We start from the raw sequence: 24789 nt of genomic DNA on the forward strand, positions 1-24789 counted from the left end.
TGTTACACGTTTGTAAAGTGATCACTTAAACTAGCCTGTGACGGTCGTAAGCCCCGTAAATGCCCGGACTTCCATATTCTTCTTCATCTATGTTGAGACGTCAAGAATAATCTATTAGCTACATGAAAAAATCTCATTTTATTTCTTCCTTAATCCGAGAATATGAAAATTGAATCTTTAATGGATTTAACGAATCTTTTAATGAATCTTTAATGAGTACGTACATTTTTTATAAGACAGATATCGCTCACTCCTTTCAAGAACGTCATAAATCAAAAATCGTCACTTTTCAGTTGTGCATGTTTTCGGAATGCCCTGATAATGCACTATATCCCAGCAAAAGAGGCATATTTTTAACTTAATATTTACCCGCTACAGGACAGAAAATGTTGTTTTTTCATTTTTAAGAAAAGGTATTATTTAATATTTTTTTTAAATATCCTAAATATTTTTCAAATGGAGAAAAAACCTTCAGGCTTTACCTAAAAAGATATGTTACACACTAAAAAGTTCAATAACTGGCTTGATATTTATTTTTAATACGTTGTGTTTTATTTTTAAACTTTAAAAACGTTCTCCTGAAAAATCAAGTTTTTTGATTTATGACGTTCTTGAAAGGAGTGAGCGATATTATCTTTTCAAATGAAAAAAAATGTAATAAAGAGTTGAGGCTACTTTTGTACGAATATGGGGTAAGTTACTCAACGCAACGTCAAAAATATTTTGAAATTCACGTGGGTATTTACGTTTATTTGTAAATAAGAAATAAACATACATTTATTGTAATGATCATAACAAAACAAAGACAAACTTACGTTATATCTATCTGGAGCTATCGTTACAAATACTGGAATGCAGATATTCAAGGTTCATCGACGAAAAAGGCAACGATAACCGAATAAATATGCATAAATTTCATCCGAAAATTGACGTGCATCTACTTTAAAACAATATTTCGTAGATTCCTCAGACAACAGTCCGTCTATCCGACTGTCAGGCCAATTATCTACAGCCATAACGGTGCGGAAAACAATGAAATGATAGCTTTGTGTAATTTTAAAAATGTTAAAAAAACACTTCCGTCTGTCGCGGATTACTCACCAGCAGTTTAATTTCTTGATCGAACCCAAATCCGACTGTTTCGAGCGGGCCACGACCATCTCTTCGGTGAGCCGCGTCATTTTGAACAATATCACACAGAATTTATAAAAGAAAACTGAAAATAAACAATTGTCTTTCACATTTTTTCGCCCGCAAAACACGCGCTCGAACCCCGCGACCGACGGAAAAAACTGAAACATGCACAATATGTAGCGAAAGAGCCGGTCTCTGAACCGGGTAAAAATAAACGAACGATCCGGGTCATTCATGTTAATATGAACGGGTTTATTTCACATTACCTTTTCCATTCTGCGGGTCAGAAGTTCTGTCTAGCTTGAATTATTTTGATAGGAAGACATTTCTATTTAATCAATTATAATTATCATCACACCAAATATCTAGGGGTAAGAAAAGGGGATGGAACACCACACGCATCCGACATACAAACAATACTTACTTCATCAACTTTCATGCAACTAGTCAAATATGCCCTCCGGACTTTTGATTCGGGTTGTGGTTTATACTTTTTTCACTGTTGTTTGTAATGTTTTTCAGCAATGTGTGACAACCAGAGCAGGATGAATAAAATGAAGAAAAAAAAACGTTTCTCGGCATGGAATGATAGACAGAAATAATAAAATTACTAGCGGGAATACGTCAGTATTTAAAAGTTTCTTAATATTATTATTTCCTCCTCACCTATGCATTTTATCATGCATATAAAACACACATGTACAATGAGTACACTTTGAATACCTACCTAACAAATTCATCACATTTTTTATGTAGTGGAAAAAAATTAAAAATAGAATTGATGAGATAACCACCATAAGTGATAAAGATTTTGACAATACAAAAAATGATACGAATAAAAAGTGAGTCCGATTTTTTTAAATATTCTACATATAAATTTCGGAGAATGTATCATCAAAATGTTCAACAACTGAATCTTAATCTTGACGAATCAATGGAATCGGATACAAAATAGATCTAAATCTCGCCATAGCTAATACTTTTGGAGAGAAACGTCAGATTGAAATAGCCTTGCCTGTTCGAATATTATTCCTTAAAAAAACCGTATTCCACTAAAATAAACTAACGAGGCCCTTCGTTCGGTAGATAATAATTTTTTTTATTATTTTAAATAGCAAAAAAATCGGAATAGAAAATATACTCATTATGCTAAAACATGATCCACAGGCTTACATCATTGTTAATTCCTTTTGGATTCTAGGAAGATACTATGATAAATAAATTATTGAAGATATCGTCTTTTGTAAAGTAAGATAAAAAGACAGAATTTCAGGGTACTAAAACATTATCAATGCCTAATGAAAGAATACTAAAACAAAAATTTTATTTCGGTAGAAAAAATGTGTTCTTCAACTACTTATATTAATTTCCGTGATAGTTTGTTAGTTTCTAACTTAACTGTTTAAAATAAATACACATATCCATTATTTATTTTAAATATAAAATAAGAAAAAAAGAAAAACCAATGAAAGCTTGGCATGATCAAGTATTTCACATACTTGAAAGTGGTCATGTGAGAAGTCGGAATAATCGATGTGTATGTATAAGAAGATGTATGAATGTGGAAAAGGAGAAGATTGTGTGCAAAGACAGTAGTCTAGTAGCTTTCTATTTTCTCTTCCTATCCCTGCGGTGAAGCGGGGTGATGGTTAGTTTGTGTTAGGTTTATACTTGTGAATGGATTTACTCTTTATGTTTAAAGTTACTATAATTTCATGTAATTCATGAGTGAAAATTCTAGGCAAAAACACTCGCAAACATGATATTCTTCCAACTAGAAAATCATTTTTATATGGAGTGGGTATTTTTTGTGTACAATTCTCGAACACCAATAAGGTAGGCATTTATGAACAAATTCGTTGACGTATAAAATTTCCATCAACTGACAGAAGCTGTCAAAATTAACCTATGTTGTGTTCGGCTGTGTCGTTGTGTTTTCCTATTTCATTTTGAAAAAAAGTGTGTTTATTTTGAAATCATTAATGAAATAAACTCAAAATGGATCCCTCCGAAGTCATCGACGACAAAGACTCAAACGGGACGTTGCAAATTCAATTTCCGGACTCGGTTTTAAGTGTCATCGAACAAGTTCTTCCGAACACCGATCAACTAGATAATCCAGATTTCAACACAATTAACTATATAAACTCATTATTTCCAACGGAGCAGAGTTTATCAAATATAGACAGTGTCATTTCCAAGATGGAGTATAAAATTAGCACGATCGACGATGAAATAGAGACGTTGGTGCGAGGGCAAAACGTCTCGCGACAGGACGGACAAAAGGCTTTAGAAGAGGCTCATAAGGTGATTAAAGAGCTCGCGATCCAAGTGCGGGATATTAATAAAAAGGCGGAGAAAAGCGAGGATATGGTGCGAGAAATAACAAGCGAAATAAAACAGCTGGACTGCGCCAAATGCAACCTGACTGCGGCCATTACTACACTGAATCATTTGCACATGTTGGTTGGAGGCATCGAGTCTCTTAAAACGCTCACTCAAAAGCGCTTGTATAAAGAGATTTTGCTCCCTCTACAGGCCATTTTGGAGGTTATACGACACTTTGAAAGATACACGGACATTAAGCAAATCAAGGATCTGAATGATCAAGTGTCGCAGATCAGAAATGAACTCGGAACGCAGATCATGGCGGATTTTAAGGACTCGTTTACAGGTTAGGGATTTGATTTTTATTCAATTCAATTTTATTCACCAACAAAAAAAATATATAGTTACATAAAAAACAATATTAAATGCGTCCGCCTCCGTAGTGTAATGGTCAGCACGCTAGGCTACCAAGCTGGAGGTCCCGGGTTCGATTCCCAAGAGGGTCAAAATAAATATTAGTGATTTTTAAGTCTAATATTTATTTAATATGACCCTGGACTGGTACCTGAAGCGGAAGGCTGATCACCTTTCCTTGATGTATTTTAACGATCAAGATAACACTGCTTCTATACGATGCACCATTGGGTGCGGATAAGGGTTAGAGAGAGAGAGAAATATTAAAAGTAAGCAAGAAGATTTAAAGGTGTAAAAGAATCCCGCTTCGGAAAACTCCTTCGGACACATGGAACAGATCAATATCCAATGTGATAATGTTCAACATAGCGGTGGCTCTTCCTACAGGCATAACCATTGGCAGGTTGGTCCTGTATATAGGGAATGTGAAACAACCTATGTCGACGCTGTCTTGGCTAACTTTCGAGAACTTACAGACCAATGTTCCGGATAATTTCAGGATTATCCATCATACCGCGCAGCAATGGATAAAAATGCGTAATCAAATACATATTCCTTCTAGTCTCTTAACTATTGTAGCCAAGCATACCCTCTAGAAACTCTGTTATTGGTTGTCTTTGTAGTTAAGTGTTTAGCGCATTTAGCTAACTTGTTTGAGATTTGAGGTTTTATTTTTACACTGGTTGATATAATTTTTTTACTGCATTCTTTCATTCATCACATATAATAAATTTGGATAATTTATATAGCGTCATTTTCGTAAAATACTGCATGATGTAGAAGAATATGGAAGTCTGGGTATTTATAGCGCTTTTGAGCTGTCATAGGCTGGTTTAACACAATGTTTGTAGGATACACATAAAAGTATCTTTTTACAACATTTTGAGTGTGTCCAAATACTTGTTCACAAAATCTGGATTATCTCCAATTACAGGAGTTATTTTCATATTATTTTTTGACATCTCATCAAAGATGAAGAAGAATATGGAAGTCTGGGCATTTACGGGGCTGACGACCGTCATAGGCTGGTTTAAGTGATCACTTTACACACGTGTAACATTCACCAATTCTACCCATTATTGACAACCGCACTACTCAAATTCTTGGAAGTTCTATATATATGAACCAATTTAGAAACCTTGTTCATGAATCACTAGAACTTCACTAGAGACATCTATTGGTGAGATGTAAAGAAGCTTTTTACTAAGCAGAAACTCTTATATTAGTATGTGAGATCCGAATCCTGGATTATAATCACACACATGAGAAACGCCAGAAAATACCATTTTCATTTTTATTATTAAGCTTATAATTTGACCAGATAATTTATTTACACATTTCCAGACTTCCATATTCTTCTTCATCTTTGATGAGATGTCAAAAATAAAGTATCTTTTACATACTGTTGGTAGAGAGCGGGAGACACTTGCAAGCATTCTATTTGCTTACTTTAGGTAGAGCGCGAGAGACGCCTGCAAACATTGTACAGATGGGAATTGGGTGTTGCGGCTACTTGTGATTAGTATACTGAGGGTCGGGCGGCAGACAGCCAGAGTATAATTAGGGTCCTTTTCCATACTGTTGGTAGAGAGCGGGAGACGCTCATAAGCGTTCTATTTGCTTTCTTTAGGTAGAGTGCGAGAGACGCCTGCAAACATTGTACAGATGGGAACTGGGTGTTACGGCTACTTGTGGTTAGTATACTGAGGGTCGGGCGGCAGACTGCCAGAGTATAATTAGGGTCCTTTTCCATACTGTTGGTAGAGAGCGGGAGACACTTGCGAGCGTTGTATTTGCTTACTTTAGGTAGAGCGCGACAGACGCCTGCAAACATTGTACATATGGGAATTGGGTGTTGCGGCTACTTGTGATTAGTATACTGAGGGTCGGGCGGCAGACTGCCAGAGTATAATTAGGGTCCTTTTCCATACTGTTGGTAGAGAGCGGGAGACACTTGCGAGCGTTGTATTTGCTTACTTTAGGTAGAGCGCGACAGACGCCTGCAAACATTGTACAGATGGGAATTGGGTGTTGTTGATTAACAAACTGCCTGATAACAATGTGTTATGTGATTACTTTATACACATAACTCTCACCATGATGATTTACAACCACACTACAACATTTTTTTTTCTTTTAGCTACCTCTTCAAAAAACTATGTCCCTAACAAGACATTAGCAGAAGCATGTCTGGTTGTGTCCACTTTAGATCCAAAAGTCAAACAAGATCTATTGAAATGGTTCATCGGTATGCAGTTACAAGTAAGATATATTAACTCATTATTATTCTTTAAAACATCAAGCAAAACAAAGCCATTTTCCTTTTTTTCAATCTCTTTCTCCCATTGCGATGTTTAAACAACAAGGTTCCCCATTTTCCCCATAGAAGTAATAAAAATGATAGTGGTTAAAAACAAAGTATGATTTTTATTTAATGAAGATAAAAAAAGAGAAATATTTGTGATTTTTTACAAAAATACTTCAACTTCATACTATTTCTGTGAGCCTAAGCGGCTCATTATTAGAAATAGGTATCAAATTGTGGTATAGTGGGTTCGAACCGAGAAACTCTGACTCAAGAGTCCGCGACACTAACCAAGGGACCACAACCCGACACAGCCCGAGAGTTCGAATATTTTTTTGTATCATGTGCTTTTTTCAGGAATATGGGCATCTGTTTTCGACCAATCAAGATACAGCGTGGTTAGATAAAGTGGACAAGCGTTACGCGTGGGTGAAGAGACATCTCATCAAGTTTGAAGAGTCCCTTGGCACCATCTTCCCTCCTGACTGGGAGGTCTCCGAGATGATTGTAATAGAATTTTGTAAGGTGAGAATATCAGTCGGTTTCCAATTACCTTTATCATTGTTACTACATTCCCTATTTCATTGTTCCACAATGTGTCGAATAATGATATAGGGAAGGTAGTTATACTATGAAAGTAGACTGAATGCAGTCGAAATGCGATCTCTCAGAAGAATGTGCGACAAAACGATGTATGATAGATGTACGAATAGTGAAATAAGGAAGGAATGCAAAGCTGAGATAAGCATTATCGATAAAATTAAGAAAGGTGTGTTGAGATGGTTTGGACATGTAGAATGTGGACATGGACGAATGAGTGAGGAAAGAACGGTAAAACAAATTTATGAGGCGAATGTTAGCGGGAAAAGAAGCAGAGGAAGACCGAAAAAAACATGGCACGATCAGGTATGCCAAATACTTGAAAGTGGTCAGGTTAGGAGTCGTAACAATCGGCGGGTATGTATGAGGAGATGCATGAACGTGGAAGAGGCGAAGAATGTTTGCAAGAACAGAGTGGTGTGGCGGTCTATTCTCTCTGCCTACCCCTGCAGGGAAGCGGCGTGATGGTTAGTTAGTTATACTACACTACATTCCCTATATCATTGTTCCACAAAGTGTGTGCCACGGAAAAAGTCTAGTTTTGTGAAAATAACACAATTGCTCCAAATTTTCTAAGCATAGACCTTTCCATAGATCGCTGTGTGCTTTTGAGCTTCTGTGCGTTTCTTTTTGTCACTGTATATAATATTACATTGTTTTGTTTCTAGTTGACTAAGTCGGAGCTTTCAAAAGTGATGGCCGCCAGAAAACAGGAAATTGATGTCAAGTTACTGTTGTACGCTATACAGAAAACATTCCACTTTGAAACATTGTTGGATAAAAGATTTACGGGTTGGTATGATTTCTTATTTGAGTATTTTAACCATCAGCGCTGAACAATCTTTACCCATACGATGGGAAAAATGCTGAAGCAATATCACTGTCCTCCTCCGTAGTGTAATGGTCAGCACGCTCGGCTACCGTTCTAGAGGTCCCGGGTTCGTTTCCCAGGGGGGTCAAATAAATATAAGTGATTTTTTCACCCTAATATTTATTCCATATTACCCTGGACTGGTACCTGAAGCGGTGGGCTGATCACCTTTCCTTCATGTGTAAACGATCAAGAGAACACTGCGTTTATATGATGCAGTGCCCTATGCACCATTGGGGTGCGGATAAGGGTTGGAAAGAGTGAAATAAAAATAATAATCTTCTTAAAATAAGTCTGTCTTTATTGATTCTTATCGTAGTAAATAGGTCTATCTTTATTACTCCTTGTTGTAATAAATAGGTCTATCTTTATTACTCCTTGTTGTAATAAATAGGTCTACCTTTATTACTCCTTGTTGTAATAAATAGGTCTACCTTTATTACTCCTTGTTGTAATAAATAGGTCTACCTTTATTACTCCTTGTTGTAATAAATAGGTCTACCTTTATTACTCCTTATTCTAATAAATAGGTCTGTTTTTATGTCATCTTGTAATACTAATATCTGTTTTTATGTCATCTTGTAATAATCTTGTAATATATAAGTCTATCTTTATTACTACTCGTTTCTAGGAATAACGCTAAGAGAAGGGGCTCAACCGAACAAGGCATTTAGCAGTGGTGAAAAAACGCCAACCAATCAACTAAAAACCACAAATCCATTCGAGAACCCTGACGATGATGAAACGGTAATTACTTGTCAATCCAGTTTTATATGCAATAATTTGGCTCCGTCAAAACTATCCTTGTTAACGGGATCCACGCGGTTCGCATAACCGTATGTGTTTTAACAAAACATGCCCCATACGCGGCTGACATAAGCGTATGTGTTTTTACTTTGCTCCAAGTTTCGAACCTCAGTTCAACTTGAAGGGATTTTTTCACGGTGTGGAACTTTGGATAAAATAATACGTCAATCCTTGGCCTTATGACATCTGTTGAAATATCTGTATAATAATTTGTAACATCACAAGGATAAATAAAAGAACAGATCCCTGATTTTTCTTGAGGTCGGTAATTAGTCCGCGCCATAATCATGCCCCTATATCTGTCTCACTCTCGATGCTACGCATCGCCAGTGGGTAAGAGTGACACACGAAGCGTGCTTTGATTTATTTGTTACGATCTTATTTGTTTATATTACGATATATTTCAAGAGTAATGTGACACACGTGTATTATGGAGTACCAAAAAGGCACAATGAATCCCATTGAACGTTTTTGTTTAGAAAAATAAATTGTTTCTTAACTAAATACATGATAAATGTAATCATTTAAAAAACGGCAAAATACTGCCGCGCTAGGCGTCTCTCAGGGACAAAGTTAACGCGGTTAAAACGTTAACCTTTTAATTGCCGGCAGGTACATGTATGGCGGTACCCAGCACGCCGCGAATTTTAGGACAAAAATAAAACCTTCTAAACATATCGTTATTGAAAGTGTATTAACGTTTATTTATAAAACTTACCAAATAAATGAAGAGCGCGCCAGTCGTGCAGTCATTTATCTATAATCATAAAATTCATGGTGCAAGGTTGCAATGATATGAAAACTAAATTATATGTCAAAAGTAATTGTTTATGTTAGTTTAATATTAACACACACAAACTATGATTTGAAAAAATTAAAAATTAAAAATCATCAGAATCGACTCTTAAATCACTGTCATCAGATTCGGCAGTGACGGCAACTCGGGGATTATTGGACAACCCCAAGCGTCATTAGTTGACCGACGACAAAGCTCTCTTCAATTTACATTTTAACTGGTAAAAACAAATTCTTTTTCAGTTCTAAATATGCAAAGATATTCGCAATAGATGTCACTATGCGTTCAATATGTTTGTATATTTTAAATAATTGATTTTTTTAGTTAAAGCCCATTTAAAACGGCGCGTCTTAAGACGTAATTTTTGTATGAGCGGCACTCCATTCACAGAAAATTATGCGTCTTAAGACGCTTTTGGCAGTTAACCTTTTAACCACGTTGACTTTGTTCCTGAGAGACGCCCGTGCGCGGCGGTATTTTGCCGTTTTTTAAATGATTACTTTTATTATGTATTTAGTTAAGAAACAATTTGTTTTCCTAAACAAAAACGTTCAATGGGATTCATTGTGCCTTTTTGGTACTCTATAATACACTTGTGTTACATTATTCTTGAAATATATTGTAATATAAACAAATAAGATCGTAACATAAATAAATCAAAGCACGCATCGTGTGTCACTCTTACCCACTGGCGATGCGTAGCGTCGAGAGTGAGACAGATATAGGGCATGAATATGGCGCGGACTAATTACCGACCTCAAGAAAAATCAGGGATCTGTTCTTTTATTTATCCCTGTGATGTTACAAATTATTAGTCAGATATTTCAACAGATGTCATAAGGCCAAGGATTGACGTATTATTTTATCCAAATGAAAAAATCCCTCCAAGTTGAACTGAGGTTCGAAACTTGGAGCAAAGTAAAAACACGCTTATGTCAGCCGCGTATGGGGCATGTTTTGTGTAAACACATACGGTTGTGCGAGCCGCGTGGATCCGGTTAACCGGTTAACCCTGTTATTTTCCTGTTAATATTTCAGGGATCCGTTGAGAAGCTGGAAGACCTTCCAGATCTACCGGATGGAGTGTCGCAGACCACTCCAACTGAGAAGTCACCCTTCATAGGTCTCATCGGAAGCTGCTTTGAACCGTATCTATATTTATACATAGAGAGCTTGGATACCAATTTAGCAGAGTTGATGGAGAGATTCGTGCAGGTAAATTGGGATTTTTTAATTTTTATGTAGGAGTTTCATTTATTATTTATCTTGCTTATATGTACAAGGTTTATAATAATAAAATAAATCCCTTACCGCACCCCAATGGTGCATAGGGCACTGCTTCATATAAACGCAGTGTTATCTCGATCGATTACACATGAAGGAAAGGTGATCAGCCCTCCACTTCAGGTACCAGTCCAGTGTAATATTGAATAAATATTAGAGTGCAAAAATCACTTATATTTGTTAAACCCCCCTGGGAATCGAACCCGGGACCTCCAGAACGGTAGGTGAGCATGCTGACCATTACACTACGGAGGCGGACAAGGTTTATAGATATTATAATTTTTTTTTTTTTTTTGACACCTCATCAAAGATGAAGAAGAATATGGGTATTTACGGGGCTGAAGACCGTCATATATAAATTAAAATGGAATTCTACAAGTTGAGCGCCAAATCTATAAATGATTTTGGTGATTTTACAGTGTAATATTCGTTCAATATTACCCTGGACTGGTCCCTGAAGTGCAGGAGTGATCACCTTGCCTTCGTGTAGGTAATGATCAAGATAACACTGCGTCAACACGATGCAGTGCCCTATGCACCATTGGGTGCGGATAAGGGTTAAAGAGGTAGCTGTGACTGTTTTCTAGGAGAGACTAATCTAGAATGCCGCTTGTCAGACTATGCGGGTGTATTCACGATTGCGGGATGTTGTGTCACCAACACACGCATATTCTTTATAGTTCTAAAATAGTGTTATTTTTTAGGACGCGAAGCAAGCTCCGTCAGGAATAAGCGACAGCGGGCAGAGCAGCGTGCTTCCCAGCTGTGCAGATCTCTTCCTCTTCTACAAGAAGTGTATGGTGCAGTGCTCCCAGCTGACCACAGGGCAACCCATGCTAGGTATGTTTCTCAGTATGCGCATACGCGCAATGTACTACTTCTTCTTCCTGGCTCCATACCGATTTATCGTCTTTGTAGACTGTTGGGGTCAGCTCTCCTCGTCCTCAGGCTGTAGGTCCTTCTATCATGGACAACATCACCTAGGCCATGCCTTTGAATCATGTTATCTTCCTGCAGCATCCATGAATTCTTTGGTCTTCCTCTAGTTGTCTTTCGAGGAAGATCTATGGCGATTGCCTGGTTCACAATATGATTAGGTTCTCTGCGTCCTATGTGCCCATACCATCTCAATTGCTTTTCCCCTACCTTACTATTGATGCCTGTTATAGCCAGGCTTCCACGAATGCGTGAACTCTAGATTTTATCTCCAAGAGACACTCCAGCTGACCACCTAAGCATTCGCATTTAAGCAGTTTCTAGTTGCCTAGAGTAGTGCAATACACTAGCCCTAGAAATGCCCATACTTCTATGTTCTTCTTCATTTATGCTGAGATGTCCTACATATCGCTCACTCCTTTCAAGAACATCATAAATCAAAAATCATCAATTTTTAGTTGTGCATGTTTTCGGAATGCCCAGAAAATGTACTATATCCCAGCAAAAGCTACACATCTTTAACTTAATATTTACCCGCTCCGGGGCTGAAAGTGTTATTTTGCATTTTGAAGAAAAGGTGTTTTTTAATTATTTTTTGAAATTTACTAAATATTTTTCAAATGGAGAAAAAACCTTCAGGTTTTACCTAAAAAGATCTGTTGCACAGTAAAAAGTTCAATAAGTGGCTTGATATTTATTTTTAGTACATTGTGTTATATTTTTAAACTTTAAAAACGTTCTGAAAAATCAAGTTTTTTGATTTATGACGTTCTTGAAAGGAGTGAGCGATATGTCATTAACCTCATGACGCTGTACAAACGAGATCACAAGAGCTATCTTTGTTGGATTGAGAAAGCTTTTAGCAGAGACACTTTTTGGAGTCATTTTTTTGGGAGTTCTTGTTTTATTGATTGGTTTTCTTCGGTTACAGGTCTGACGACAATCTTCCAGAAGTATCTCCGGAATTACGCCAACAGTGTTCTGCAGGGAGGTCTGCCTTCTGCCACTCCCGCTAACTCCATCACCAAGGACCTGTCGGCTTCCACGTTCATGCAGAACTTCCAGTCACTCCTCAGGGAAGGAGACTGTGTCAGGTAATAACTCCAATCATGGATTAGATTTTACGTTGTTTGAATTAGATAAGCTTCTAGTTTGCCATGTAATGAAAATGTACGCACTTTCTGTGTGGCTTCCTGGACAGACTATTGCTTTTTTTTGTCATACATTTTTTTTATTGTACATTTTTATTGCTTTGTGTTTCAAAAAAATTACCGCAACCTTCACATTTGTATGCAGTCTGTTTACTCACAACATTTTGAGTGTGTCCAAATACTTGTTCACAAAATCTGGATTATCTCCAATTACAGGAGTTATTTTCATATTATTTTTTAACATCTCATCAAAGATGAAGAAGAATATGGAGGTCTGGGCATTTACGAGGCTGACGACCGTCATAGGCTAGTTTAAGTGATCATTTTACACACGTGTAACATTCACCAATTCTACCCATTATTGACAACCACACCACTCAAATTCTTGGAAGTTCTATATATATGAACCAATTTAGAAACTTTGTTCTTGAATCACTAGAACTTCACTAGAGACATCTATTGGTGAGATGTAAAGAAGCTTTTTATTAAGCAGAAACTCTTATATTAGTATGTGAGGTCCGAATCCTGGATTATAATCACACACATGAGAAACGCCAGAAAACACCATTTTCATTTCTATTATTAAGCTTATAATTTGACCAGACAATTTATTTACAACATTTTGAGTGTGTCCAAATACTTGTTCACAAAATCTGGATTATCTCCAATTACAGGAGTTATTTTCATATTATTTTTTAACATCTCATCAAAGATGAAGAAGAATATGGAAGTCTGAGCATTTACGGGTCTGACGACCGTCATAGGCTGGTTTAAGTGATCACTTTACACACGTGTAACATTCACCGATTCTACCCATTCATTCATTCTAACAGTCTGTTTACAGTTGCGACCCCCAGGATGTTTTTTTTTCTAATTTTTCACTTAATGTGTTAGTAATAATAATTTTGGATAATTTATATAGCGCCATTTTCGTAAAATACTACCTCGAGGGCGCTTATACAGATTTGGATTATGACATGAAAAGTATATTAAAGAAAAACGTCAATTCTCTGAGTCTGAATAAGTGGCTGTCACCTGTGATGATATACATTTGTGCCCGTTTTACCAATTTATTTGTATACTGCAGCTGTCTAGTTCACAAATTTCAAATATGATTGACGTACGACGCTATTTGCAAAAATTATAACATCTTCTGATAATTAATAAGCTAATACCTACATCCCCCATTAGCTACTGTTGTCTCCCATAAATTATCGCTGCACGTGTTAAAACTGTCACTTAGAATTGTATAGCTACATAAGGACCGTAGTCCATTTGATCTTCACATTCGTTTGATAATGCCCTAACAAGGCGAAACAATTGTCACAATATAATTTTTTATGTGTTTTTTGTTAATAAAATACAACTTAGTAGACTCAATCTGTGTTTGATTTAAAATTAATACATAAATTAATATGCGGTTGATTAAGTTTGTGCCACCCTGTATATAATAATTTTATAATAATAAATGTGTGACTTTTGCAGTCAGGAAACGACTTCTAGAAGCACAAAAACAGAGGGAATCCGAAGAAATAGTAGCGTGATTGTTTGATGATATATTGGTGATATCATTGCTCGAATATCCAAAATACACCCATATTCATAAATATTGTTAATATTTGACCAAGTAATGAAAAGTCCAACCAAAAAAATTATACATTTGACCAGTTTTTAAAAAAAAGATAAAGTTGTCTTTATTATTTATACAAATATTTCAATTTCATACTATTTCTGTGAGCCTAAGCAGCTCATTGTTAGAAATAGGTATCAAATTGTGGTAGAGTGGGTTCGAACCGAGAAACTCTGACTCAAGAGTCCGCGACACTAACCACGGGACCACAACCCGGCACATTTTAAATGTTTGTCTTCTAAATCTTGCTTGGTTTTTCCGGGATTTTGGATTTGTTTTGTGTTCTACTGTAGTTGTTTGACTCTCATAAGTTGTAGCTAGTTGAATATTTCCCCTGCGGGAATCTGTCTTATATTTACAGATTAAAAGACCACATCTCATCATTTTTACAGATTCACAAAACAGGAGTTGGCTCGAATCACCTGCATCATCACAACTGCCGAATACTGCCTCGAGACCACCGTACACTTGGAGCAAAAGTTGAAGGAAAAAGTCACCCCGGGATTGGCCGACAAGGTCGACCTATCGCAAGAGCAGTACCTCTTCCACAAGATCATCTTGAACTCCATAAAGCTACTGGTACAAGACTTGGAGATTGCTTGCGAGCCGTCGCTGCTAGCGATGACCAAACTCTCCTGGCAGACGATAGAAACAGTAGGAGACCAGAGTCCGTACGTGACGCAGATCATATCGCATCTGAAGACGACAGTTCCGGTTCTTCGTGACAACTTATCATCCTCCCGGAAGTACTTCACGCAGTTTTGCGTCGAATTTGCCAACTCGTTCATTCCGAAGTTTATCCAGAATATATACAAGTGCAAGCCCATCAGTACGGTAGGCTCGGAGCAGCTCTTGTTAGACACACACATGCTGAAGACAGTCCTGATGGATCTGCCTTCTATCGGCTCTCAAGTCAAGAGACCTGCTCCACCGCGATATGTTAAGGTCGTCGTTAAAAGCATGACAAACGCCGAAATGATTTTAAAGCTCGTGATGGCGCCGCTGATGAACAGCGATACCAACTCTCCGATGGACAGTTTCGTCGAGAGATACGTCTCTCTCCTTCCGGAATGTTCCTTAAGCGAGTTCCACAAGGTTTTGGAGATGAAAGGGATCAAGTTGAACCGAGTGCAGGCCGGAAGCTGGGATGCGGTGTTCAAACAGAAATCTAAACAAGCTACGCCGGGTCAAAAGTAATGACTATTTACAAATAATAGGCATTACTTTTGATGTAAAAGATGAAAAATAACGTTTTGAATATTGAAAGCATTAACTTTGTGGATCATATTGATATATTATTTTGAGAAATAAAAAGACTTTGTTTTTTATCCACTCATTCTTTTTTATACATATGTTTAGTCATAAATTAAACCCTGAAGAGGGCAACAGGTTGTTGCCGAAACTAGTTAACTAAAAAGACTTAGACATTTTTATTTCTCAAAATAATATATGAAAAATAAGCCTTAGATCGTGTCTGAGGTGTGTTGAGATGGTTGGAACGTGTGAATCAGTAAAGAACAATAAATCAAATTTGTGAAGCGAATGTACTTCTATATTTTATATCAGAAATGAGTACTTGCAAACCATGCTAGGTTAAAAAATGGAGTTTTTTAGCCAATGGTGGCGATCGGTAGAATAGTAAATCTTCTACCGATTTGAGCTTTTTGAGTGATTTTAAAAAGTGAACTGTCGATTGGCATAGCAAGTTCTGCAAGAGTATTGATTTTTCTATTCTATTTTATTCTTAATTTCACGAGTTTTGGCAGATTATATTAAATACGGACGTTAATATTTTTAATTGTCTACCGATTGGAACCATTTTATAAAAAAAACTTAATTTTTTAACATAACGTGGTTTTCAAGTGGATCACTCAAATAAAAAGTCAGTAAGACCGAGGAAAACTTAGCATGATCTAGTATTTGAAATACTTAAAAGTGGAGAGGTTATATTTTGTATATTAAAAGCATTTTTGACTTTGTGATATGGTAATATAACACTCTCCTTATCGTTCATTGTTTGCTTTGTGTAATACCACTTAAAAATACTACTTTATTCCATTGACGGAATAATTATTTCAAAATCGGTAGCCATGAAGTGGTGTGGTGTCAAAAGTCTGCGTAATCAGAGGGCATGTATGACTAGATGTATGGATGTGAAGGAGGCAAGGAGTGTATGTCAGGACAGAAGAGTGTGGTGTTCTATCTTTTTTGCCTACCCCTGCGGGAAATCGACATGATGGTAGTAGCAGTAGTAGTATGAAATAGTGGTATTACACAAAGTGAACAATGAATGATAAGGAGAGTGTGGGCAAGGTTAGGTTAAGAAAAGTGTGTTGAGATGCTTTGGGCATGTGAAGAAAGAACAGTAAAAAAAATGAGGCGAATGTAGTTAGAAATAGAAGCTCAGAAAGACCGAGGAAAACTTGGCGTGTCAAGTAATTCAAATACTTAAAAGTGGTCAGGTCAGGAGTCGGAATAATCGGCAGGTATGTATGAGGAAACGCATGAATGTGAAAGAGGCAAAGATGGTTTTCAAAGACAGATTGGTGTGGTGTTCTATTCTCTCTGCCTTTCCACGTGGAAAAGCGGCATGACGGTTAGTTAGTCAGTTAGTTTAAGTATGTATCTAGTTAGACTCTTTTTAAAAAATATAATAAAACCACAACTTTTTTGCCTTTTCAACTTTTATTTTATTTGATCAGTAATCGCGTTACGTTGTTCTTAGATCATCAAACTGGTGGGAGGCTAGACTAAATTAACCTTTCTCTTCCGGTGCTAAAATAAAAACGAGCGTCCCGGTGTTGGGTAGTCACTACACAATAAAAAATTAGCCATTTTAAATCGGAAAAATACGGACTTTCATAGCTAATCCCCTAAAGTAATTATAAATGAAGTAAAAAATTATAATAATTTAGATTTATTTGCTGAAAACATTAAAAAAACCACCTGGCAACACTCACGGAACAAGCATAGGTCCACTCTAGTTGGAAGCTCAACAGCTAGTGCTGAGTGCCGCTAGCGGCTGCCGGAGGAAGACTGAGAACATTGAGCTTTGAGCTCCTCGCACTTGCACTGTGCAAGTATGCAAGAGTGAGATGCGAATATAGTGTCACGCTTCCTGCACACTCTTTACATGCTATTTACACGCGAATTTGTTTCCGATATTCACAAAATACCTCTGATGTACCCAAAAATTCAGATTATTTTTAATATTATTTTTTAAATAAATGCGTTAATATGTTATGGAGGAATACCTATCATCTAAGCCTTGTATTTATTATATTTATAGAGATATTGATGGTTACTAGAAGCAATGTGTACTTGGCACACAATACCGGGAAGGGAGGGTTAAAATGTTATATATACAACAAGGCAGGGGTTGAAAACCATGCGTTATATTTTTTTTTTCTGAAAACAAATTTAAATTTAATAAATTTATGTAGTGTATGATGTGCGAGATAGAAGATGTCGTTAGGTGGGGAAGGCAACGAAGGAGACAATGGTATGCGCGTGGGAGGAATATGGAACCATCCAGACTGCACTGCACTCCAAGGTAGACGACTCTCGGGCAGACCACCAAAGAGATGGATCGATTACATTATAGATATAAATATCCGTACACGTACGGCTATACTCCTGGACAGGTTCATTTCTGAATGTCCTTAACATTCCATATATAATTTTTTTATACAAATTTTGTGCAGTAAATGGGAGTGACAAAAAGTGTCGTTAAACTGAGGAAATATTATTTAAAATGTATTTTAAAAAATGATTTTCTTACCCAATTTTTAATAAATAATAAAAACCCTTATCCGCACCCCAATGGTGCATAGGGCACTGCGTCATATAAACGCAGTGTTATCTTGATCGTTTACACATGAAGGAAAGGTGATCAGCCCTCCGCTTCAGGTACCAGTCCAGGGTAATATTTAATAAATATGACAGTGAAAAAATCACTAATATTTATTTTACCCCCCTTGGGAATCGAACCTGGGACCTCCAGAACGGTAGCCGAGCGTGCTGACCATTACACTACGGAGGCGGACAAAATTTTTTTGGTACCAATTTTTAATGGTAATAATTTTCAATCAAATAATTGCATCATTGCATTGTACAGCAAGCGTATTTCACCCTTAATACATTTCGGACGGGTGTTTTTTACACCTGCGGACCGCTGGCGACAGGATTTGATCATTATGTACATTTAGTTAAGACCTTAACAAAGAGATTGGTACATAATATTCATATATTACATTAAATATGTAATTCCTACTTTTCTGACTTTGAAATGAGGCCGGCACAGAAGGTAAAAGTACCCTTCCCGTCCTTAAGCATCAATCGACCGAACGGGTAGAAATACCTTTCCCTCCATAGTGTGTTAATTGCCGTGGATTCTCTGGATCTCTTGAAATATTTGTGTGGACATTATTTACGTTATTCGCCCAGTTGTTGATTTATATATAAATGGGTGGGTATAGTTCAAGGGTGGCCAACCCGCGGCCCGGTAGGAAATCTCATTTCTCAAATCTGTCCCGGCTACTGAAAATGTTGGCCACCCTTGGTGTCGTTCAAACCCACCCTGGGCTGGTACCTAAGCAGAACAGATCAAATTCATGTTATTAACAATCTAGATGACACCCTGTTGATACGATGCAGTGCCCTATGCACCATTTAGTCTGAATAATGTTTAGAAGAATAAAGGTTTACACTATGTGGCAAATCTTCCAATTATATTAGTTAATTTTTATATTGAAAAAAAAATATTTGTGTACTGATGACAATTGGTTGATAATTATGTTATGGAATTAATTATTTTGTGTAACATTTTTGTGCAATATTTTTCGTTTATATTTCACCAATAAAAATTACTGACAACTGCTCAATTGTTTTATTTTTATTAATATTTTTATCCCCAGGATGACCGAAAAAGACTTGGCACGATCAGATCAATCAGAACCTAAAATCTGGCGGTGTCAAAAGTCTACATAATCAGAGGGCATGTATGACTAGATGTATGGATGTGAAGGAGGCGAGGAGTGTATGTCAGGACAGAAGAGTGTGGCGTTCCATCCTCTCTGCCTACCCCTGCGGAGAAACGGCATGATGGTAGTAGTAGTAGTAGTAATATTTTTATCTGGCTACGCTCCTTAATTTAAATGGTAAGTATTTTTGAGTTGCCATAGTATTAAAACATTGACTGCCAGGGCAATTTTCAGAATTCCGGTCTAAAAATCCAATTGACACGTTGTCGGCGGGACACGGCATTTGCCGTTTTTCGCGGACTGTTGGTCAACTGCGGGACACAGCAAATGCCGTTTTTGTCGACTGTCGGTTATCGGCGGGAAACGGCAATATACGGGTTTGTTATCAGCGTGAAATAAAACGTGTTGAAGGGTAATCTGCTACCTGGGTGCTAGGCGGCAGTCTGTTGACGTTATTTGAGATGTCTTATCCGGATTGGCTAGTGTGTCGCTTGTAAAGGCATCGCCAGAAATCTAGAGTTTTTATGCGATCTCAATCTCCAGTTTAGTTTGAGTTATTTTACGTATTGGACTATTTTTCATACCGCTCGCACTCTTTTGTTTACTGTTTGGTATTTTATTATTTGAATATATTAGCATTGTATAGGGAATGATACCTCGGAGGGGAAGACTATTTTTTAGAGTTTACAATGCTTCTAAAATTGTGAAATACGGAATAGTTAATTAAAATTTTTGATTATAATTTATTTTTGATGATCAAATGTCATATATGATTCTATGAAAATTTCAATCGAAAATATTATTTGGTTTAGAAATTGTGTCAATTTTAAGAAAGCGATATATTTTTGCACTAATCGCGAAAAACGTCCGCTATAGGCTAGAGTCTATTGTTCGAAGCGCCCGACTACAATGTGTTAAATTTTATCAAATTATATTATTTAAAACTATAATTATATTATATGTTTATTTATTAATAAATTTTCTGTTCATATAAAGCCTTTGTTTTATTTGTTTTCTTACCATGCGCCATCTATCCATATTAGCACTGATATACTAGGAATTTTATTGTAGCTGCTGTCAATATTACAGGATTGATATTTTGAATACTAAAAACAATGTATGCGTTAGTTAATATATATATTCCATTTATTTTCAAATAAAGATTTCTTACATTATTATTTAGTATTAATAAATATTTGACTACAATATTAAAGAAAAATAATGCATAGTTCTAAAGTTCTGCAAAGTTTGCACACATTTAGGCCTGTAAGGATAACATTTGAAAACACATCAATATTCTCACATGTATGATGATCAAAATATGTAAATTCAAAGGAATCGAAGATTTGAAAGTCACATTTAGAGGTTTGAAAGAAAAAACATTATAATATATCTTTATATAAGGTTGTAAAGAAAGTTTTAATGTTCTTGGATTATAATTTGAAGAGAACACTCTTATTTAAAATACAATGCAATCAGAATATTCAGGAGTTTAAATGTTGAATGTCACATTTAAAACACAATAATTTTAAATGACATTTTTACCTCTTTTATGTTGAATGTCAGATATCAAATATTGAATTTAGAGTAGCATATAGAGCAAAAAATATTCAAAGCGTTGAAAGTCAACTTTTGAGGGTAATTTTATCGGTGAATGTTCTTTTTTAATTCCACACAATGTATCAGTTTTATAATAACAAGTAAGTTTTACGTATTTTAGTTAATAAATTAATAGATATTGATATTATTTAATTAGAAAGCTGTTTTGCGGGGCACAAAAAAGCAAGAAGGGAAATTATATTTTCTGTTTTGAATACTTATTTAAAAATGAATTTTTCACGAATAAAAAAATCAAAATATTTTGTACATATAAATCAACTCAGACAAAAAATGTCATTTTGATAAGGAATTACAGAAGTCTGGGCAATGATAAGGCGTTGGCTGGTTTAAATGATCGGTTTACACACCAATAACCTTAACCATTTTGACCAAAATTGATCGTCTATATCTGATTCAATTTTGAAATATGTATTACAATTCACCAGTTTATGTATTCATGGAACCCTAACTGTACATTACATCATTTGTTCAATGGTTCTTCCACCTCTCCCCCTCAACTCGTTACCTGATCCTCTCCCCTTTGTTTTCCTTATCATCATAAATATTTCAGTTTCACAAATGTACGATTTTGAAATTAAATGATTTTTTTTTACCATTATTTTAGATTTTTCCGATCGTTTATTTTAAATAGCCCCATAAGGCTAAAACCTTTACCGGTGTCAGTAGTCTATTTTTGGTTGGTTGGAAGATATTGCCTCTCAGCAATACGCCTGTTAATGTACATGTTTTCCGTACAGGAAATTTAAGAAGTAAATTCTGTTTGGTAGCCCTGAAAACACCCAGACTTCTATATTCCTTTCTAAAAACCTTCTTTGTCTCTGCGTAGATATCTGTAATAAACCTGATACATCATCACGAGTGCGCATTATTATGCTGAATACAGTTTTAGACTTATCTAAAGTATTGACTTTATTGTTATATTTTAAATACATTAAAAAAGTATGAAGTGCATGTCATTTGCAAGAAATATATAATGTCGAAGTTTAGAGATTTTAAGAAATCACAGACACATTAAAATTAATCTTAAATGTATGTTGAATTAATATGTAAATATATATATATATATATATATATATATATATATATATATATATATATATATATATAAAATGCCACAAAAATCTTATTTTCTATTCTAATAAATAAAATTGTATTATTTTCAAATATCCAACTTTTATCCGTCTGTTCCTAACAAAATTATTAAAAGTAACTTTCAATAAAATAATATCTAGGTGACAAATACCATTCAGTTATCATTAAAATGAGAAATATAATTCATGTAAATACAGTAAAACCTCCATATAACGGATTAATTAGGGGGAGGGGGTGCCTGTTTAAAGCCGAAAGTCCATTATATTAAAATTGGTTTAAATAAAGACTTTAAAATAAAGATAAACACTGTATTATAATATAAATAAACAATTTTATTTTTTATTGTAACCCTTATCCGCACCCAATGGTGCATAGGGCACTGCATCGAATTGACGCAGTGTTATCTTTATCATTACTTACATGAAGGCAATGTGATCACTCTTGCCCTTCAGGAACCAGTCCATGGTAATATTAAATAAATATTACAGTGTAAAATCACTAATTTTTATTTTCACCCCCCCTGGTAATCGAACCCGGGACCTCCAGTACGGTAGCTAAACACGCTGACCATTACACCACGGAGGCGGACAAAAATAAACAATACAAAACATAAAAAAATATATTCATTGTCCTTGGAGACTCGTTGTGAAGTGACGTTCCTGTTTGACATCGACGCGCTTGCTTTCGGTAATCCTGGTTAGAAAAAGAAATCAAGTTTTGTTGACACTTTCGAAGTTTGCTGTTTTTTTTTTATAATCAACTCTCTAAAATTATGAAGTAATAATAATAATAATAAATCCGCCTCCGTAGTGTAATGGTCAGCACGCTCGGCTACCGTTCTGGAGGTCCCGGGTTCGATTGCCAAGGGGGGTAAAATAAATATAAGTGATTTTTTCACTGTAATATTTATTCAATATTACCATGGACTGGTACCTGAAGCGGAAGGCTGATTGATCACCTTTCCGTCATGTGTAAACGATCAAGATAACACTGCGTTTATATGACACAGTGCCCTATGCACCATTGGCGTGCGGATAAGGGTTTTATTATTATTTGTTATAAAATTATGAAGTAAAGTACACTCTAAAGTATTTATTGACCAGATTTATCTCAGTTATAACCGAAGTTCATTAAATAGACGTCCATTATATTGAGGTGTTACTGTATATTATATTTTCCATTTTAAAAAGTGTTTTTTTTGTGTTTTGGCAACGTGGTACAACATTATAGAGATCTTTTCAAACTGCTATACAATACAATATCTCATTAAAAGAGTTTTTAAATGCATTTTTGTTGCTAAAACTAAAACCTCGAGTAGTACTATAGAATATATCAGACATTAATAAAATAATTTTTAAATATGTTTAATATATATGTGCATATATTTTAAATATAATATATTAAACTTAACATACATAAATGTCTTAACCTTCAACGCGTATCACAATTCTGGCATTCCGTTACAAACGTAATTATACTTTATAGAATTCTTACATCTAATACTTTAAATATTTTACTACTGAAAAAAGCCCCTTTATGAAGCAAAAATGTTATAATTTATGTAATATTTAATTACCTAAACATTTAGATTTCACTCTGAAATTTTCATATTATATTGATATTAATTATTGGTCTGAATTTGTATGCCTTTGGTGTTGTTTAACCCTATGATACTAAACTTTCGTAAAAATTACGATGACGAAATGAAGATTCCTGGAAAAAACAATGTTTGCGTCGTTTCCATGCCCCTTAATTTACAGTACGTACCTTCTTAATGTACCCTTAATTTTTTTCATTATAATGTATCTCTCAAACCCAAAGAATTTTATTATTACTTCTAAAGTTTTTGAGTATCTTATTTATTCCCATTTTATTTCTGTCGTATTTTTTACAAATGTTTAGTAACAACGTAGGATAGTTTAGTAATCTAAGGTTAATTAATATCTGGCAAGAGTATACGAGATAGAATAAGGAACACAAGGATGAGAGAATTGTGCGAGATTGAAGATGTCGTTAGATGGGGAAGGCAATGTAGAAAATAATGGTATGCGCATGTGAGGAGAATGGAACCATCCAGACTCCCCCAGATTGACATTGGCTCCCAAGCAGACCACCAAAGAGATGGATTGACAGTTGGTAATGGACATCGCAGGAGGCTAATCCCTCTTAAAAACAGACCACAAGGCCTACACCAAGAAGTAGAAAAAAAGTTGTTGTTTAAAATGGGAAAGAGGTTCTGTTGTTAGCTTCTTCATGATCTTTCATGTCAGGCTTAGTCTTATAATTTAGACCAGTACTGCCAGCAAATTTCAGCAATGCTTTATTGATGCCTTTAGTGTTGTTTGAAATGGGATAAAAGCACTATGTTTCATGGATTCCACTTCACCTCTAAAATATTTTGCTGCTAGCTCCTTCATGACCTCCTTTTTCAGGATAGGTCTTGTATTTCAGACAAGAACTGTCAGCAAATGTCAGATATGCTATATTTATGGCTTTAGTATTGTTTAAAATGGTATAGAAGCACTAGAAATCATGGATTCCACATCACTAGAATCTTTTGCTGCTAGCTTCTTTGTGACCTCCCATAAGAGACTAGGTCTTGTTTATAAGACAAGAACTATCACAAAATATCAGTAATGCTATATTTATGCCTTTAGTGGTGTTTAAAACGGGATAAAATCAATATATATATTGTGGATTCCACATCACCATTAAAATCTTTGCTGCTAGCTTCTTTATACAGGACAAGAACTGTCAGAAAATGTCAGTTATGCTATATTTATGCCTTTACTGCTGTTAAAATAGGAGAGTAGCACTATATATCGTGGCACGTCATCAC

General features: G+C 35.6%; 3 protein-coding genes across 5 annotated transcripts in view; 1 reads left to right on the forward strand and 2 right to left on the reverse strand.

Moving 5' to 3' along the window:
- The window catches only part of LOC148310058 (uncharacterized), a 31248-nt gene extending 29960 nt beyond the window's left edge, over positions 1 to 1288 (reverse strand). For all 3 annotated transcript variants that reach the window (XM_088259067.1, XM_088259066.1, XM_088259065.1), the window contains exon 1: positions 1102 to 1288. In XM_088259067.1, coding sequence (XP_088115193.1) covers positions 1102 to 1181 — 80 coding nt within the window. In that variant the 5' untranslated portion in view covers positions 1182 to 1288. The remainder of the gene's footprint in view (positions 1 to 1101) is intronic.
- A 1707-nt stretch (positions 1289 to 2995) lies between these two features.
- LOC148310059 (vacuolar protein sorting-associated protein 53 homolog) lies at positions 2996 to 15799 on the forward strand. The gene is made up of 9 exons (XM_088259075.1): positions 2996 to 3808; positions 6017 to 6138; positions 6539 to 6706; positions 7450 to 7573; positions 8284 to 8399; positions 10294 to 10470; positions 11244 to 11379; positions 12407 to 12569; positions 14649 to 15799. The coding sequence occupies exons 1-9, from the start codon at positions 3133 to 3135 to the stop codon at positions 15451 to 15453; spliced, it is 2487 nt and encodes an 828-aa protein (XP_088115201.1). The 5' UTR covers positions 2996 to 3132; the 3' UTR covers positions 15454 to 15799.
- Positions 15800 to 22692: 6893 nt separating this feature from the next.
- LOC148310060 (prohormone-3-like) overlaps positions 22693 to 24789 on the reverse strand; it is a 50620-nt gene continuing 48523 nt past the window's right edge. The window contains exon 7 of the transcript XR_015837442.1: positions 22693 to 22776. The gene's annotated coding sequence lies outside the window, so the exon portion shown is untranslated. The remainder of the gene's footprint in view (positions 22777 to 24789) is intronic.

The sequence above is a fragment of the Brachycentrus maculatus genome, unplaced genomic scaffold (genome assembly GCF_059751285.1).
Source record: "Brachycentrus maculatus isolate JH-2025_06_01 unplaced genomic scaffold, ASM5975128v1 h1tg000109l, whole genome shotgun sequence".
In the NCBI taxonomy this organism is placed as follows: domain Eukaryota; kingdom Metazoa; phylum Arthropoda; class Insecta; order Trichoptera; family Brachycentridae; genus Brachycentrus; species Brachycentrus maculatus.